The sequence below is a fragment of the Falco peregrinus genome, chromosome 7 (genome assembly GCF_023634155.1).
Source record: "Falco peregrinus isolate bFalPer1 chromosome 7, bFalPer1.pri, whole genome shotgun sequence".
In the NCBI taxonomy this organism is placed as follows: Eukaryota; Metazoa; Chordata; class Aves; order Falconiformes; family Falconidae; genus Falco; species Falco peregrinus.
Window position 1 is genome coordinate 80,258,791 of NC_073727.1, and position 17,622 is coordinate 80,276,412.

Sequence of the window (17,622 nt, forward strand, 5' to 3'; positions counted from 1 at the left end):
TCTCGTCCTAAACCACCGCCTGGCCCTCAGCGGAGCGCCCCCCACCCCACCCCTCCCCCGCCCCAGGCTGCCCCGAGCTGCCCCGAGGCCGGCGGAGCCGCCGGACCCCACCGGCCCCGCAGCACGCGCCAGGGCGCGGACGGGCCGCGAGCTCAGCCTCGGCTTCAGCCAGGACGGCCGTAGGTTCTCCCGCCCGCGCGCCGTCTCGCCGAGCCAGCCAATCACTGCTTACAGAGCCGCCCGTCCTGGCCAATCAGCGTGCCCCTAGCCTAAGGCACGCTGAGGGCCGCCACGTGAGCCGCGCCGTCCGGCGGGGGAGTCGCCATGTCTGGCGGGGGCAGGAGTCGCGACGGGGGTGGCGGTGTTTCGGGGCGGCCGCCATCTGCTGCCGCCGCCGGGCGCCTGTGCCAGCTGCCGGCGACCCCTTCGCAGAGCTGCATCTCCGTAGAGGGTAGCGGAGGACGAAGGAGCGCAGAGTGGCGGCAGGTGGCGGCAAGCGGCGGAGGAGAGTGGGAGGCTCGAGGCACTGACGGCTCCCGCGGCCCCGGGGAGGCGGCGCGGCAGGGGCTGCCCCGAGCCACCGCCGGCCAAGCTCAGAGCGCCGCGGTGCCCCTCACCTTCCACATCGATAGTGCCCTGGTCGGGGCTCTCATAGGTAATAATGGCCACACCGCTACCCCCCGGGGCGCTTGGCAGCGGGGGGGAGCAGGAGAGGACAGGACCCGGTCAGGGAGAGGTTTGTTGGTGTGGGCCCCTGGCAGTTCCCTTGCACCTCTGTCGTCTGGCACGACAGGATGCTTTTGCAGGGCACTGGCTGAAGAGCAGAGCTCTCCTGCTCGCCAGGGTAGCAAAGCTTTTCCTCCCTGAAGTGGCTGGCTTGGTGCCCGTCTCTCATGGCTAGCAGTCTGTAAGTGGGCTGAAGCCCCTCTTTAGGCATGTGGAGGAAGGGTGGCTCTCTTGGAGGTAGTTTTGTTGCTCTATCTCTTTTAACTGGGGTGCCATCCACCCCCGTGGCCAGAAAAGTTAGCCACATTTTCCAGTGTTTTGGTGCCACAAGTGCTGTTATTTATGGATGCATACCCTCACATGAATGGCTTAGGTTTTGGTTACAACCAAAATACTTAAAGAGTTACCATGTGTAGTTTTTTACAGTTCTGCCTAAATCTCTGTAATACCTGCAGTGTATCTTTATAACAGGTCGGGGAGGAACTAAAATAAGAGAACTTGAGGATTCTTCAGGTGCCAGGATAAAGGTACTATATGCTGTGTGGCGTCAAGGCCTGGACTCTGTTGAGAACATACTGAGTTTTGCTCCAGTGTAAACCAGTGGCTGCAGCAAGTTGAAGGGTGTTGCAGTGATAATTCAGCTCTTTTTACAAGAATGGGTAAAAAGGAAGTGGGATTGAGAGTATAATTTGACTGGTATGTGAAAGTAAGAAGGGCTTATTGATATTTTTTTCCCTAAGTATGCATTTATTTCCCTTTGTTTTAGGAAGGGAATTAAAGGACCTCTTCCTACGAAGAGAAGTTAAAATTCAGGAAAAAAAAATTAAAGTTCGTTTTCAGTATGTATTCCTATATAATAATTTTTTTGGAGTATCAAAAAAAACTCAGTAAGGTTTTATGAACATAGGTTATAAAGGGAACCCATGAAGCTGAAATAAGGATTTTTGGCAGTGTTGCTGTGCAAAACAAAGCCAAGATGTTGATTGACAATGCTGTTACAAGACCTGGACAAAAGAACATTAGAGGGGGGACTGAGAAAGGTAAGTAATATGTTTTTGGAAGGTGAGGAGGGGGGAAAGAAAACATAAGTTTGCTAGAGTATTTTTATATTGTTAATATTTTACCAGAGTGAATTAACTTTCAGCTTGTTCTTGGACGTTGTCATACTTCCTTAAAACAGAAATATGTAGATGTCCTCTTTTCTCAGCTATGAATAGTATCACCCCCCCACCCCCAAACTGCCAGACTTCTGTGAGAATCTGTTCCTTTGAGGTTTCAACACTTCTAATGAATGCAAAAGTGTTTCTTGCATTATCAATCCGATTCCTCGAAAATACAAGTATTGGTTATAGTTTAACGTCTAATGTGGTATCAGTGCAGTATTAAAATTCAGTAAGCTTTTATAATGTAGCCTATAAAGCAAATGGTACTGATCATAGCATGGGTGATGCTGACTTCTTACGGCTTTCATGGCAAGTTAGCATTTAAGATTTGATATTGCACATGGTGCCTCACTTTACTAGACCTGATGATGTTAACTGTCTGTTACATGGATCTGTAAGTAATGGCTATATGTTGAGGTTCTGCTTATGTTACTGGTATTTGTCTTCTGTGTGCTCCCAATGACTTTTTGCGCAGACAGCATCCATAGTTGTTTATTTGAGGCACTGATGAGGAAGAAGGGATCATCCGAGAGTTGTGTTCCAGCATTAGAATAAAAGGAATGGAGTAATTGTGAGTTTTGATCTTGGAGGTGCCCCAGATGGTAGACAAGCATGTTTCAGGAGACTAGAAACAGTTAACGCTCCTTTAGTATGTGTGACTCTGTTTTCCCCATGTTTCCTGCTCTTCCACTAATACAAATTATGTTCCGTTTATATCTTCATTGTAAAATCTCTTTCTTGAGGAGTGTTAACCTCATAAAAAAAAAGGAATATACAGTATAATAGCACTAAGACTTTAATTGTGGTGTTATTGGGTGCTTTAGAAGTAAACCTTGTTCTTGTAGGTGTTAAAAATAAAGCTTTCTGTCTCCATACCATCTACTGGATTCACTAGTTTTTTCAAAAGTCTGCTGAACAGCAAGCCTCCTTTATAGCTGGAGGAACAGCATATTGGAACCTGTCATTAATTCCTTTATAAAGATGTTGAAATGCTTACCAGAACTGGATTTGTACAGGCTTTGCCAATGTTTCATTTTAACACCTAGGAAAGAATTTTCTATTTAAATGCTTCATGTCTATTCACAATCACTTAAGAGGCCTTACAATAGAAAAAGAAAGTCAAGTGTTTGTTTTGAGATGATTTCTTCCCTACCTTGCAACAGATTCCATCAAACAGCAGCATTTTGGTACTAACTCTGGAGGAAGAACCTTGGACGTTAGGAACCCTGAAAGTAATTCAAAGAAACCTGTGATTAACTGGATCTCTCTCCGAGAAAACAAAGCTAAATATGAAGTTATGAAGTGGGCAGGTTAGTTTTAAAATTTTGATTGTATGGTACCTGTCTTTATTTGGTAAATCTGTTGAATGCTTAAATGTTTTAGTTTTTGCTTTGAGATAACTGATTTGGACACTTAAAGATACAGTTAAGTATTTGCAGTAAAGTGACGACATGAGCTTTTCTCAGCATGGTCATGGAGGACGCTGTAGTTGCTGTGTGAAGACTTAAACTTGCTACTCTACTGGTGTTTTGACTTCAGCCGTTGAAAATGCTGCTGTTTTGTATGTGACCGCAGCAAAAAACTGAGAAATGTTAAATATTGTATATGTTAATAGAAATTACTTTAGAACTTGAAATGTGGGGAAGTGGTTCTTTTTGCAGATACTTAAGCACTTGTCTCAGCCTTCATCTTGTATGTGAACAGCAGTAGTCTTCCAGCACTTTTGACTAGCCTTCCTAGTACAAGGCACTGTCTGGGTTTTGGGATTTCCATCTTAAACTTTAGCAGACTTTCCCTGAGTCTGTAGCATTTCTCACTGACTCAAGTTTACTTCTTCTGATTGTTCAAGACTTGCCTCCTATTGAGAAAAACTTCTATGAAGAATCATCAAGGACTGCATCTATGTCACAAGAGGAAGTGGAGCTGTGGCGGTAAGATCGTTTCTATTGGGAATCATCTGCTTGGCAAAAATTATTGTTGAAGTATAAAGCCCAGAAAGTTGGAGGTGAAATACAGCGGCAGAAGCATTAATGTTAGGGTTTTGTAATAATTTAGATCTTTCTTAGGAACTCTTTTATTAGAAGTTAAACAGTAACTAGAAGATGATGTATTAATTAGTTGCTTGGAAAATTAACTTTAGGGATTAACTGCTTCTCTAAAAGTGTTTGATCTAGTTGACTTTTGGAAGGGGAAAAAAAAAATCAAGATGGTTTGTTTGGCTTTTGGCTGTTTCTTTGAATTTCATGAAACTGCATGTTCACGTTTTCTAGGTCCTTCCAAATATGATTGTTCATGTGTTGAATACCTCTTGGCTGCCATTTATTTCCCCATATATTTTAGTCAAATGCAGTGTTCAAAGCAAATTTCAACTTTTATTACTGTCCTCTTCCTATCTGTCTTGTCTTTGCAAGTGCATCTTGGTGAGTATATTCCTCAGTTAACTGTATGCATTCATTTTGATCTGTTAATCTACATCATTACTTCACAAGAAAAGCAGATCATCTGTTTCAAGCGATTCAGTTCAGGCCCTGGTAATAGCTTCAACCCTTTTCAGTAGTTCTAATGAAGTTGGTGAGCATTCCTGAAGCGTTACCTTTTATTACTTTTCTTTATGCATGGTTCTGGTTTTTCTCTTGCATGCCCACCAGAGAAACCTTGCCACAGTGAGCAAAGCATGGAATTGACATGTTTCCTGAAAGTTTATGTACGTTATTGTTAAAGCTAGTCAAGAGTAACAGAACCTTCGTTCTGTAGGTTCAGAACATTCATTGAGAAATGGCACTTGTGTGATGGAGGGATGTTTTTAATCTAATCTGTTTGTTTTAAAGAGGAAAAGGCAGTAAATGGAAAAAAAAAATTAAACATGAGGAGAGGGTGAATTACCCGTTCTTTTCATAGCCCATACCCTGCCTGAGGTAAAACTGTTTGCTGAATGGAATCTTCAGAAGAGTACAGGACTGGAGTGAAGATAAACTACTTAATAACGCTTAATGGCGGGGGGGGGGGGGGGGGGGGGGGCGACACACACGCAGAACCTCAGTTTTTAATACAGCTTTTTTGTACATTGTGTTTTGGGGTTGCTTTTTTTTTTTTTGGGGGGGGGGGGGGGGGATGTTGAACTTGGCCTACTGGCCACATTGTTTTTTCTAGACTGTTCTGTTTGTGTTTTCTAGAGCATCCGGGGAGCTGCTCTGAAAATATTTCAGGAAAGCTTTTGTCAGAATATAGTGCTCTGACAAAGAGGTGCAATCCATTCCTCTGTGTTCTGGGTTGTATTTAGGTTTAAAAACTTGAAACATTATTTAATTTGTTAATAGAGTGTCATTGAAGTCTGATATGACAGTACTGCAGTTTGTTAATAGCCATATATAACTTCAAATTAGTCATGCTTAAGAGGAATGGTAATTGATGCCTCCAGGAGAAGTTTCTGTAGTAAAGCTTTCTTAAAAGTCAGAATAGCTGTAAGTTTCATTCAAGAGCCTCAACTTGTTTTCTGTTGTTACAGGAATTAAAAAACAAAACAAAACAAAACCAAAAAACAAACCAAAAAAACCATCCAAAAACTCAGAAAGCCAGTCTTTTATGTTAGCTCTGAATTTTCAGTTAATGAGACTTTAAAGCAATTGCACTTCTTTAATTCTATACAGGAAAGAAAATAATAATATAACTTGTGATGACTTAAAAGAAGGTGAAAAGCGCTGCATTCCCAATCCTGCTTGTAAATTTGAAGATGTATTTGAGCATTATCCTGATATTATGGCTAATATAAGAAAAGTTGGTTTTCAAAAGCCTACACCAATTCAGGTATTCCTTCAATTTTGATGACCCTAACTGAAGCTAAAGTTAAAAATACATTAAGTATTTGTTGTTTTATATTAGTCCCAGGCATGGCCGATCTTACTCCAAGGAATTGATCTTATTGGTATAGCACAGACTGGTACTGGGAAGACATTAGCGTACTTAATGCCTGGATTCATTCACTTGACTTCACAACCAATGTAAGGACTGCTGACATGTCTGACTTGTGTAGTTGTGGATGCTTCGCCCCTACCCCCACCCCCAGTGTGATGGTTACAAATTGGAAATAAGTTATAAACTTGGTGGAATAAGTACCAATTTTATCACCATAGATTCTGTTAGTAGCAATATACTGAGAAAGTCTAGAACAGTATAAAAATATTGGATGTCAGATGTGATAGACTTTGCCTAGCCTTACATACCCACATTCTAAAGATGGTTTATTGCAGTTCCAAGGATCAGCGTGGGGGGCCAGGAATGTTAGTCCTTGCTCCCACTAGAGAACTGGCACTTCAAGTAGAGGCAGAGTGTTTTGAAGTACATATACAAAGGAATTAAAAGGTAATCCAACTTCTTGCTTGTTAAGTAATATTTGTCTCCTACCACTTGTGGCTTAATTCATCTACTGAAATAATTGCATTTGCTAAGAGAGGAGGGCAAGGTAGTAAATGCAGAGTCTGTATTTCCCCAGTTTCTAGAGTGCCTGTTTTGACTGCTTTCATGGTGAAAATCTTTGTTATATAGTCAAATTCTCTGTATTGTAGCTTTGTTGCTTCTTGTCCTGCTTTATGGACAGCTGAGAAAAGTCTGGCTGTGTCTTCTCGGCATTGCTGTTAGGTAGTTCTAGGCGGCAATAAAATCTCCCTGAACATTATCTTGAGGCTGAACAAGTCTGGTAACCAGTTTCTCACATCATGCACTTCATCCTCTTGATCATCTTGGTAGCTACCTGCTGGACTTGTTCCAGTATGGATATGTCTGTCTTTCAGTAGAGGCAGGGAGTACAAAAACTGGATATTGTGCTTGAGGTGTGGTCTCACAAGCACTGAATAAAGGGGAATAACGAGCTCTGTCAACCTGCGCGCTACCTTCTGTATAGCACAACAGTTACGCTGCTGAACAGTGTTCAGATTCTTGCCCAGCCAAGTCTTTTCTGCAAAGTCCTCTTCTAGTATGTTGGCCCTCAGCCATGGGGTAATTCCATCCCCGTTTTTGCTTTCATTAAACCTCATGGGATTCCTGACAGCCCGTTTCTCTAGCCTTTTGTGGTTCTTCTGAGTAACAGCCTAGTCCTCTAGTGTACCACCTGCTTCCCCAATTTGGTTTTACCCACAAACCTGCTGAGAGAGTAGATTTTCATTTAAGCTGTTAAACAGACATTACTTTACTTCAAAACTGAATTTCAGAGCTCTCTGGTAACTTTGTATAGCACTCAGGATTGTAGTCATCAAATAATTAAATGCATGTTCTACTTCCTTCCCCAAAATACTGAGGAGTTTTACAGAGTGTGTTGAGTTTGAATGTAAGCCTAATACCTTTACAAGTACATTGATTGATTTTAACAGCAAAACAAATTAACTTTTGATGGTACTGTTGAGAAAATTATGCGTCCTTTCATATGTTCAGCTATTTTTGGTATGAATATTTCCAGAACAACGCAAAACATACTCATAGCTTAATAGCTACCTTCCTTCCTTTTATGGTTACTTTCACTGCACTTTCAGCAGAAAGCTGTTGCTGAATGTTGAGGGAGTATCATTCAGTGTTAAGTTCATTATTTATTGTGGTGCTGTCAGTCATACTTACTGTGTTTCTTCTTCTTGGTAATACCAGATGGTATTTTTTAAAATGAAGCAATATCGTGGCATTTATTTGAAAAAGATTGACTTTACTTGAACCTTAATACACTGCTTCTGTAAATATTTTATTTTTTTCAGTATTTGCATATATGGTGGTGGGGACCGAAAAGGACAGATAAACGTGGTTACCAAAGGTGTGGATATTGTTATTGCTACTCCTGGCAGACTGCATGATCTTCAAATGAACAACTTCATAAATTTGAAGAGCATAACATACTTGGCAAGTAGCTGATACAGAATGCATCATGCACCAGTTGGGAAATGGTTGACCTAACTTCATTAAAGCTTAAGTTCACCCTTTCTTTAAACTCTTCAAGACTTAATTACAATACATCTTAACATTCAGATTGGTGTCAGAGGGATGGTTCATGCTTACCGTAATTGCATTTCAGATGTGGAATATTGCCTAGAAAAAAATAAAATGGGCTTCTAGTACAATAAGCATTTTAAACATGCTAAATTATTACCTCATTTTAGTAATGTTTGCTGGTTTAAAGTTCTTTTTGGCAAAATCAGTTATGAATGGATGAAATGCCCTTTTGAAGTTGTCTTTTCCTTTTCTTTTAAAGGTTTCCAGTGACTCGGAGTCTTATTAGAACTTGTGCAGTAAGCACTAGAGTCACAGACAGTTAATATTTAAATGTTTGGGTGACTGACTTTCTTTTAATCTCAGTGGGGAAAATAGGTAGATAAACATTGTTATGAATCCTTATGTCTTCATTCTTGTCTTTTGCTGTGCTGGACACTTAAAACCATTGCTATTTCATAAAGTACTTTCATATATTCAAATTGAGTTGTCTGTCTAACTGGTGGCTTGTTGCCTAGTTTGACAATTTGGCCCACTTTCCTTCCGTTATCTGCACTCCTTCCTAAGGCTTAAATACTCATTTTGCTCTAACAAGTTAGCTTCAATTCTAGATAATAGTTGTCAGCTTACTGGCAAGGCCAGTGGTGGTATAGCATCATTAGAAATGTGGTCATCTGGAAAAGGAAATACTCTTGGAAGACAGCAGAGTAGATTGATTGCTTACAATACATGTCACTTGAAGATTCCTTTCTGTATCGCTGTGTTCAGTGTAAGTCAGTATTCATTAACTGGTGATCTGAGTGCTTTTTTTTTTTCTTTTGACCTTATGCTCATAAAGCAGAAGGAAGGAAATTTGAGTTGCATGTGAATAATTGGGAAGCATTTAGGGGGAAGGGTATACTGAAAAAAAACCCCTATATAAATCATGAAGTAGGATATAGAAGGTAGATTGGAGTAGTCATTTTATTCTTCAAATACAAAAAAATAGTGTAAAACTTACCAACTAATTTTAAAATGGAGGAGAGAGTTTTCACATGAAGAACTGGATTGTAAGAATTTATTGCCAAGAAATACAACTGAAATGAGTAATACTAACAAACAAGCAAATAAGTATAGATAACAAGAAACCTAAGATTATGTCAGTTTGTGGGAGATCTGGTTTATAAACAAGGACCTGGCTACGAGAAATTTGGAAGAAACAGTGCTAATATCTATCTTACATCTACTACAGCTTTTATTCTTTATTGAGCATCTGTCATAAATAAACCTCAACTACTCTGATCCATCTGATACACATACTTAACGCTTTCTTCTCCCCGCCCATTGAAGTACCAGTGTGCTTCATAGCTTAGAAAGCTCCTGCTGCTAAAAGGGGTGTAGTAGCCAAATCTGTATATAAAATTAGTCATGTTTCAGCCTTGCCATTGTATTAGAATCCAACTAGTTAAGGAGGTCTCTGTGAGTCTTTTGAAAATAAATAGAATTAAATCAAGAAATAGAATTCTTGTCTTCTGTCTCTCAGATGATTATTTCTAAGATTTACACAGATAGTGTACAAAAACCCTTTAATAGAATAAAACATCTGAAAATAATGGACCAGCAAAATCAGGACAGTAGAAAGGGATTATCATCGAAGTCTTACATTTCCACATAAGTGACTAGAAAACATCAGTACTTAAAAGCATGATCCATATAATTTTGATTTATGTAAACTCTACTTGAAAATTAAAGGAGAGAAATGAGACTTGAATGGCAGCCTTCTTCCTTTGCGTGAGACTAAAACATTCACAAGTGTGCTTGATATTAGAAAAAAGATCAGTTCCAAATAGTTGTGCTCAGACCTTCAGCTCACTTGTTCTCTTTTGGTAGGTTGTTAGTTCTTATTTTGTTACTAGATGAAACAAGTTTGACCTCTGGATGTTCTGCAGTGTCCTGTTGTGAGCCAGAATGTACAGTCTGGCTTTTTTCCTACTTCTAATGAGGAACTAAATTGATAACTGATATCTTGATCTGTTGTGAGATCTCTTAACAAGGTAGAAATGAGATTTCCCCTCTAAACTACCAAAAATTTCTTACGAAGAGTGTTGTGCACAGTTCCACACCCTGTGCTTTGTCAATTTTAGGTTTGTTGGGTTTTTTAGTTCTGCACTGATTTTCAGACACCGACCAAATAATTGTTCAAACAAACAGTTGTTTCTTCTTCCTTGACTTTTAAGTGCTCTTAAGGGTGTAGGTTTACTTCTTCTGCCCTCAAATGTATTACTAAATTAAAAACCTTCAAGGAAATTGAAGTGGTGAAATAAAGTTGAACAGGTTTTGCAATATGTTATGGAGTGGATTCTGCAATTAAAATTGTTACCATTAAAATGGTCTGCTCTGTAGTGTTTTGCTGAAACCCTTGTCTAAGGAACTAGACACGATAAATAACCTTGTTCTGAGCAGGTTTTAGATGAGGCTGACAGAATGTTGGATATGGGATTTGAACCTCAGATAATGAAGATCCTAATAGATGTGCGGCCTGACAGACAAACTGTTATGACAAGGTATGTAAACATAATGATGTTCTATACTGAATACTGTAAACATAAGGTTATTGAAAAAGTTAAGTTCTAAACAAATGTGCCAAGTTTAATAAAAACTTCCACTAGCCTGAATGGGTATGGCATCAGTTTTCTTTCTAATTCTGTCTAGTCAATCCTAATGAGTCATTTCACAGTTTTATTTTCATTTCTAACCCCTTTTCTGATGTTGTATATAAACTATAAAACCAACGGAGTTTTTCCCAAAAACGGAGGTGTCCTGGGAGTGCTAGAATTTGCCCCATCAATTTGAAATGCCAGCTTCCACATCTTCATCTGGGGCCAAATGTGTCTCCTGACTTCCTGATCAATATTTGTGCTAGTCTGTACCTGGATTAATTTTGAAATTACCCAGCTTTTTGGACCTTAACAATAGAAAAATCCCAACAATAATTCTGGTTACTGTATTTTAATAAAAGCAGACTGGAAACTTGCTTATTACATATCACTGTAGTAGTAAATTAACTTCTGGCTTCATTAGAAAGGCTCCATAGCTGTTGCCCGTACTTTTAACCTAGAAAGTACCTTTAAAGCTTGAGTGCTTAAACTTCTTAAGATTATTTCTAAATGTTACATAAATTCACTGTTACTGCATGCTCAAGTGTTTCACTGGTGTATGAGAAAGAAAAGAAAGATGAATGTGATTAAATTAATGAATTGGAGAAGATTTTGCACACTCTTCTTATGTGTGTGTCTTCTTCCATTTCCTGTTTAGTGCTACTTGGCCTGATGGTGTTCGTCGCCTAGCAAAATCCTATTTGAAAAATCCTATGATTGTGTATGTTGGCACTCTTGACTTAGCAGTAAGTTTTTGGGGTTGGTTGTTTTGTTGGTTTGGTTTTTGGGTTTTTTTTGAGAAGAACCTATGGTTAAACCAGGAAAAATTTTGCTTGTAACTATATGTAAGTAAATGCACGTAACTTAAAATCAGTTCAGACTTCAAAAAAAAAAAATCCATATCATTCTTTTAAAGCTTCATTAAAAGTTTAGAAAACACTAGAAGAAAAAAAGTAGCAAAGGTGTTTGTTCATGTGTTTCTGTAACAAGTCCTAAATCTTCAGTAGAAGATATTACAAGTGACGGGTATCAATACAATTAAAGTTGAATATTGTACTTTGCACTGCCACATGTTCTTGCCTAAACCTTGGTTTCTGCAGCCTTTGCCCCTGTTCAGCCAGTTCTTGTTCCTTCCCTTTCCTTCTGAAGGTCTTCATTCTCATGCATACGGATCCCTATATGGATCTGTGTTTCTTAACTGCTGCTTTCTTCAAAGAGTGGAAGCTCTGTACTGAACTCCTGGAGGGCACTTGCATAGAGCAGGAATATATGTGTTAGAGGAAGAACTCTAAGAAAGTTCAGAACTTCTGATACGTAGATGTAGTTGCATACTTGTCATGCTTATGCAGCTGTGTGTAGTTGGCTTCAGTACCAGCAGGATTTACAGAAATGGTAGTTCTACCAAGGTCTCTGCATCCTGGTCCAGAGATTGCTTTGAGTTCGGTTCTTTTTAAGAAATCTTCCTTTTCGCTTCTTTTATTTCTTCTAAAAAAGAAATCTTCCACCTTTAGTGGTAGGGATGAGGAAAATTGGTATCCAATATACTTCTGGGTGGAAATAGGGGGAAAATGTAGTTTTCGTCGGTTCTATTCAGAACTGTAATCAAAGGGCATTACTTGTCAAAGGCAGAGGATTGGGCTTTGAAAGATAACATCTGCTGTTGTAGCTCTCTTTCTTCATCTCTTTTACAGGAGCTTCTCTTAATTGTAAGAGGTGACTTCTGGGGGTGGGGGGGTGAGGAGGGGTTCCCATGTGGAGAGGGAATCTGTTACTTGTTTGATTCTTCAGCCCTTGCCACAAGGTCATGAGATAGTGCCATGAGAATGTCTAGACCTTTATACTACTCACATAGTGCACCTTAGACATTCTATGGCAGGGGTCCTCAAACTTTTTAACCAGGGGGCCGGCGTGCGGATGAAGTGGCAGGAGGCCATCTGCGGCTGCTTGGTTTCCCCCCCAGCCCCCGGCCGGGGGGGGGGTGTGTGTGTGTGTGTCTGTAAATACCAGGGGCCGGATTGAGGACCCTGGGGGACTGTATCCAGCCCGCAGGCTGTAGTTTGAGGACCCTTGTTCTGTGGCAACCATCAAATGTAATGGAGTTAAATTTTTATTAACAAACAGTTGTAGGAAGAATTAAGCAGGACTGATAATTTCAAATAGATTAGTCTTCTTTAAAAGTCTGTCCCTTCAAGGAAGACTGCCATTGTTCCAACTTGCTCTGGATTGACGTAATACATACTCAAGTTAAAGTACTTCAATCTGATTTTCACTGAGATTAGGAATATTTGTTTCACCTCACTAGTCTGTTAATCTGTGCCCTCTAAAACTCTGCAAATATATAACCTGGCAAACTGCTTAAAAATAAATTTTACTGTTCTAAAGTGACGAGGGAACAATGAATAAATCTGCATTGTTTGAACTCTAAACTGATACATATCTTGGTTTTAAAATAGTTTTTCATGGTATCATATTACTAGTTTCATATATCGTAATACGGGATTTAACAGAAAAATTGTTTCCACTTAACATCCCTTTTTGCTGCTTAACAGGCAGTAAATACAGTAGAGCAGAGAGTTGTTGTTATCGCCGAGGAGGAAAAGAAAGCTTTCATGCAGTACTTCATTGACACTATGAAGCCAAGTGATAAAGTCATCATTTTTGTGGGAAAAAAACTTACGTACGTAATCACTTCCCAGTATTACATCTGTTCGTTGGTGGGTTGTATGGGGGTTTTTTTCCCCCTAACAAATACTGGGTAGTTTCTTAGTTTGCATAATTACCAAGCATAACAGCTCTTGTCAACGTGTCAGTAGTAGTAGTGTGTTTATCTATTCATTTATTCATTCCTCTAGACTGACTAGTAGTTTGGATCTTTTTTTAATGTCATTAATGGTGGTGGTAAAACTCAAATTTCACATAGTAAGTAGATGTTAAGATTCTTGGGGGTACATTAATGTGCTGTACTGTTTCCTTCCATATGCAACCAGTGCCTACAAGACCTGAGGGGGAGGGCACGATGTCACTGTACCATACCTGAGCTTTTTGAGTGAAAAACACAAAAATAATCTATTTCTCTTATATATAAAAAAAGCAAAAAATTATGTGGGGAATATTCTTGCTATCATACTGGTTTATAATAAGTAACAGCTGACCTAGGTAGGGTTTTGTCCTTAGGCACGTTTAGTTTTTGTTGTCACAGTATCATCTTTTGGATCTAAATGTAGATGCTGCGCTTTTTCTTCCTCCAGCCCTCTTTAAGAACCAGTGTTTTATTTTATCCTAGAGCTGATGACTTAGCAAGTGACTTTAGTCTCCAAGGAGTTCCAGTACAGTCACTTCATGGTAGCAGGGAACAGTGTGATCGAGAACAGGCCTTAGATGACTTCAAGAGAGGTAAGTTAGTACCAAAGTACTGGTTTATTTAAAAAAAAAAAAAATCAGGAAACAGGGTCTTCAATAAAATTTGGAATGTCTGAGTTAAATAATTTAAAGTAAGTCTTGTTTGTTTTCTTGAAATCTCTATGGAAAAGTCAATATTATGTTAGTCTACAGAACGGTAAATTTAAAGTGTCAAATAATGGTGCTTTCAGTGAAACAGTTCTGTTCTTGATTATGCTGGTAGGGTTATACTTTCATGTTATGTGATCACATGCTAATAAAACAGTAGTCCTATGGTAAGGATGCCCCCTGACAATATAGTTGGTGGAGTTTCTGTTCTTTTCAGACTGTTTCAGCTAGGCATGTTTCTTGCTTCTTCTGCACCCTACTGTTCTACTTGGGAAGTACAAATAATAGTAAAATGATACTTCGAGTGCTTATTTACCACCTTGTATTTGATGCTAACTCGGTGTGACATGCAACGATTTTTTCCTTTATGTGTTAAGAATAAGTGCATTATACACTAGAAAACAAATAGACCAAAAGGAGTATATTTACTGTTTATTTTATAAACTCCCATTCTCTTTCTGTTGTACTTATTTTAGGCAAAGTTAGAATACTGGTAGCTACTGACTTAGCATCCCGTGGCCTTGACGTGCATGATATTACTCATGTTTTTAACTTTGACTTCCCTCGCAACATTGAAGAATATGTTCATAGAGTAGGTCGTACCGGAAGAGCAGGGTAAGCGTTTGTAAGAGAAGAGTAACATGTTGTCAGTGTTTTATGCAGTGCATAGGTGTTTGTCTTGCCAAATACTAGACCTACAGGTGATGTGGGGTGGGGGAGTGAAGCCTTCAGGGTCTAGCAAAGTATGTTTTAGATAATGTACTGCTTCGTGTTTCAAAATTAGTTCACTTAAATGTAAGGCAAACAAGTGTTCCACTCTTCTGTTACTTCATGAAGTGGATAGGAACGAGGGCTGTTTGACAGCTGGTTTAAATGCTGAAGAATTATGGTTCAAAACATTGTCTGTGTAGATAATCTGAAATGTCACTTCCTTGTCTATCTCTTCGTGAGCCACTAAGTTGTTTAGTTTCCTAGGCAGCCCATTGGGAAAAACGTATATAATTTCAAAGTTTTCAGCCTGTCGTGGTGGTGTAGTTTGGTGCTAGAATTTTTGAATGCTGCTTTCCCAGGTTGGCACAAGTGCAGTTTTTCTTTTGTGTGTGTTTATTTTATTAATGGTATGTATGTATGCCTTTTCATGCTTAAATATGTTGTCTTTATGCTAGGTTTATTGTCTAAAAGTCTCAATTAGTTGTGCCTTTGCTCCATATTAGGTGAATTGCCGTATTATGATCTTTATGAAAAGTTGCTTTGTGTCACATGCATAGTAAATACTCAAGCCGGTTTTATTTACCAGTTCAATAACACTGCCTTACAACTTATTACTGTATAGGTCAGTAGGAAAAGCCTAGCAGTAGTTGTTTTGAAGATCAACAGTTATTTTATTCCTTGTTTTAGACGTACTGGGAAGGCAGTAACACTTGTCACCAAGAATGATTGGAGAGTTGCATCTGAGCTGATTGAAATTCTGGAAAGAGCAAACCAAGTAAGAATACACGTTACTGGGTAGGAATTGTATTGGTTCTGGGTTACGACCTGAAACTGTTCATGAAGGTCTAAGCCTACTTAGACCTTTCTTGGTGAGTGTTTGTAGTGTCTTGTGCAAAAAATCGGTGCTTAAGTCTGTCTTGCTGTGGATATCCTTAGCTGTATTTTACCTTACAGGTGAGTCCCAGAAAAGAACTGGGAGCTTTAATCAAAGCCTTCTGTGTCCAAAGAAAGGACATAGAGACCTGCTGAGGAATAATAGTATATATTTTATTCCATTTGTATTTCACTTCTGGATGCATGTTTAGATTTAAAACTGACCTTGTCCTTCTGCTGCTTTCTTATCAGGTAGTTCCAGACGGGCTTATTGCAATGGCAGAAAGATACAAACAATTTCAAATCAGAAAAGAAACTGAAAAGGATATGCAAAGACCTCGGAGAAAGCCCTCAAAATAACTGTAATCGAAGTTCAAAACTTAGTGAAACAAAATGATTATAGTTAGTCGTAGCCTCTGTGGGCTTGGATTTAGAAGTTTGTCTTGGTTGTTTTCTGTACCTGTGCTATTAAAATGAGTTTTAAATAGTGGTTTAGGAAAAAAAAAAACTGGATTAACTTTATATAGAATTAAATCTGGTTTTGCACTTGGACACTACTTTCACTTAATTACATTATTCTAGTGTGATGTGCATGATTCTAAAGCCATTACCTACTGGTTAGAAACAAATATTGTGGGGTTGTTTGGTGGTTGGTTGTGGGGTTTTTTTTTAGTTAAATGCCATATTAATATATAAAAATATAAAAAACAATCTTTAGTTTCAGAAAACTGGATGAGTGAATGTAAGCAGTTTGTCACTGACTTCAAAATAGTGTACTTCTGCATTGATACACCACATCTGGCAGTATTTCTAGGGATAACTTGGGTAGTTGAGAACTACTGTGTTTGCAGTAACTGATGTCTGCTGAAGCAAGTTTTGTTTTGTTTTGGGGTTTTTTGTTTATTCTGAAACATTGAAAAACATTTTTGTTAAGACTTGTGTTTTAAGGGGTTTTTTTGAGAGAAGTCTACATTTCCTCCTGATGGAGGAGAGCATAACAAGAAGTATGTGTTCGTGACTAACTGGGGGGAAAAAACCAGCTTCCGTCTACTCTTGTTCTCATGAATGTAATTTTCTAGCTTAAGGAAGAAAAACAGTTTACTAGAGCAATCTTAATAAAATCATGAAGAAAAAATAGATTTGAAGGTCAGCTTTTATTTCTTTGAGATAAAGTTGATTCAAATTTTACATTTGGTTGTCAGGTTCTTTCACACAGACCCCTAATGATAGTGGGGTCTGTTTTCACTCTTTGGAAGTTGTATGGGAAGGATCTTCATTTAAGCTTGGTCTTAGCTTGTGTTTACTTATATGTCATATGAGTAAATGGAAAACCTAATAAACTGAATCTAGTGAGATGATAATATTTTAGTGAAATTACTCTTTAAATGTTCTTCTGACCTTACCTCTTTTTTTATTTGCTCGTAATTGAGGTGAAATCTGGGCATTATTTAAGCCAGTAGGTTATTTTGCTTTCAAAAAGTAGGCTAAAAATAGAGACTTCCCATGGCTTCTTTAAGAAAAAGCAAAAGATGTATGTACTTAAAGCACAGCAGTTCCCAAATGCTGTGTATTTATCACCTGCACAGTTTTAGTAATAGGAAATAATTATTCGTTTTTCCTGCCACACATACTCTTCCACATAAGAAAAATTGAGCTGAATACTGATTCTGAAAATACCAAAACCGAAATACAGCATGAATCTGACAACTTTTCACATGGAGAGTCTTCCTCCTTGATGTAGGTTGAAGACAGAAATCTTGTAGAAAGAGATACCTCACTAACGCTCATTAGCACAGTAACTTTTATTCTGTTGCAGCACATTAGATACTGATTGCTTCCCATCCAAAGTCCAGTGAAAAGACTAATTTCCAAACCAATTCTGAAGACTCAGAAAAGATCAGTTATTTCTGGAACTTTGTATTGTTTCAATAGTCTGTTCACTGTTGCTGGTGGTTGTCCTCTGCAAAAAGTCTTCATCCACCCACTTGATCTTGCGAACTTCTGGTTTATGTCAGAGTAACTGCAGTGACTTCCTTCTGAAA

At 38.8% G+C, this 17,622-nt stretch overlaps 1 protein-coding gene across 1 annotated transcript; it reads left to right on the forward strand.

Moving 5' to 3' along the window:
* The first annotated feature begins 1,702 nt into the window (after nucleotides 1–1,702).
* On the forward strand, nucleotides 1,703–16,236 carry DDX43 (DEAD-box helicase 43). The gene is given in 15 exon segments (XM_027790816.2): nucleotides 1,703–1,766; nucleotides 3,092–3,199; nucleotides 3,739–3,820; nucleotides 5,537–5,693; nucleotides 5,769–5,887; nucleotides 6,137–6,218; nucleotides 6,220–6,248; nucleotides 7,625–7,766; nucleotides 10,296–10,396; nucleotides 11,148–11,235; nucleotides 13,039–13,166; nucleotides 13,773–13,882; nucleotides 14,473–14,611; nucleotides 15,395–15,482; nucleotides 15,833–16,236. Coding segments are annotated over 15 exon segments (1,545 nt in total). The 3' UTR covers nucleotides 15,941–16,236.
* Nucleotides 16,237–17,622: the final 1,386 nt, after the last annotated feature.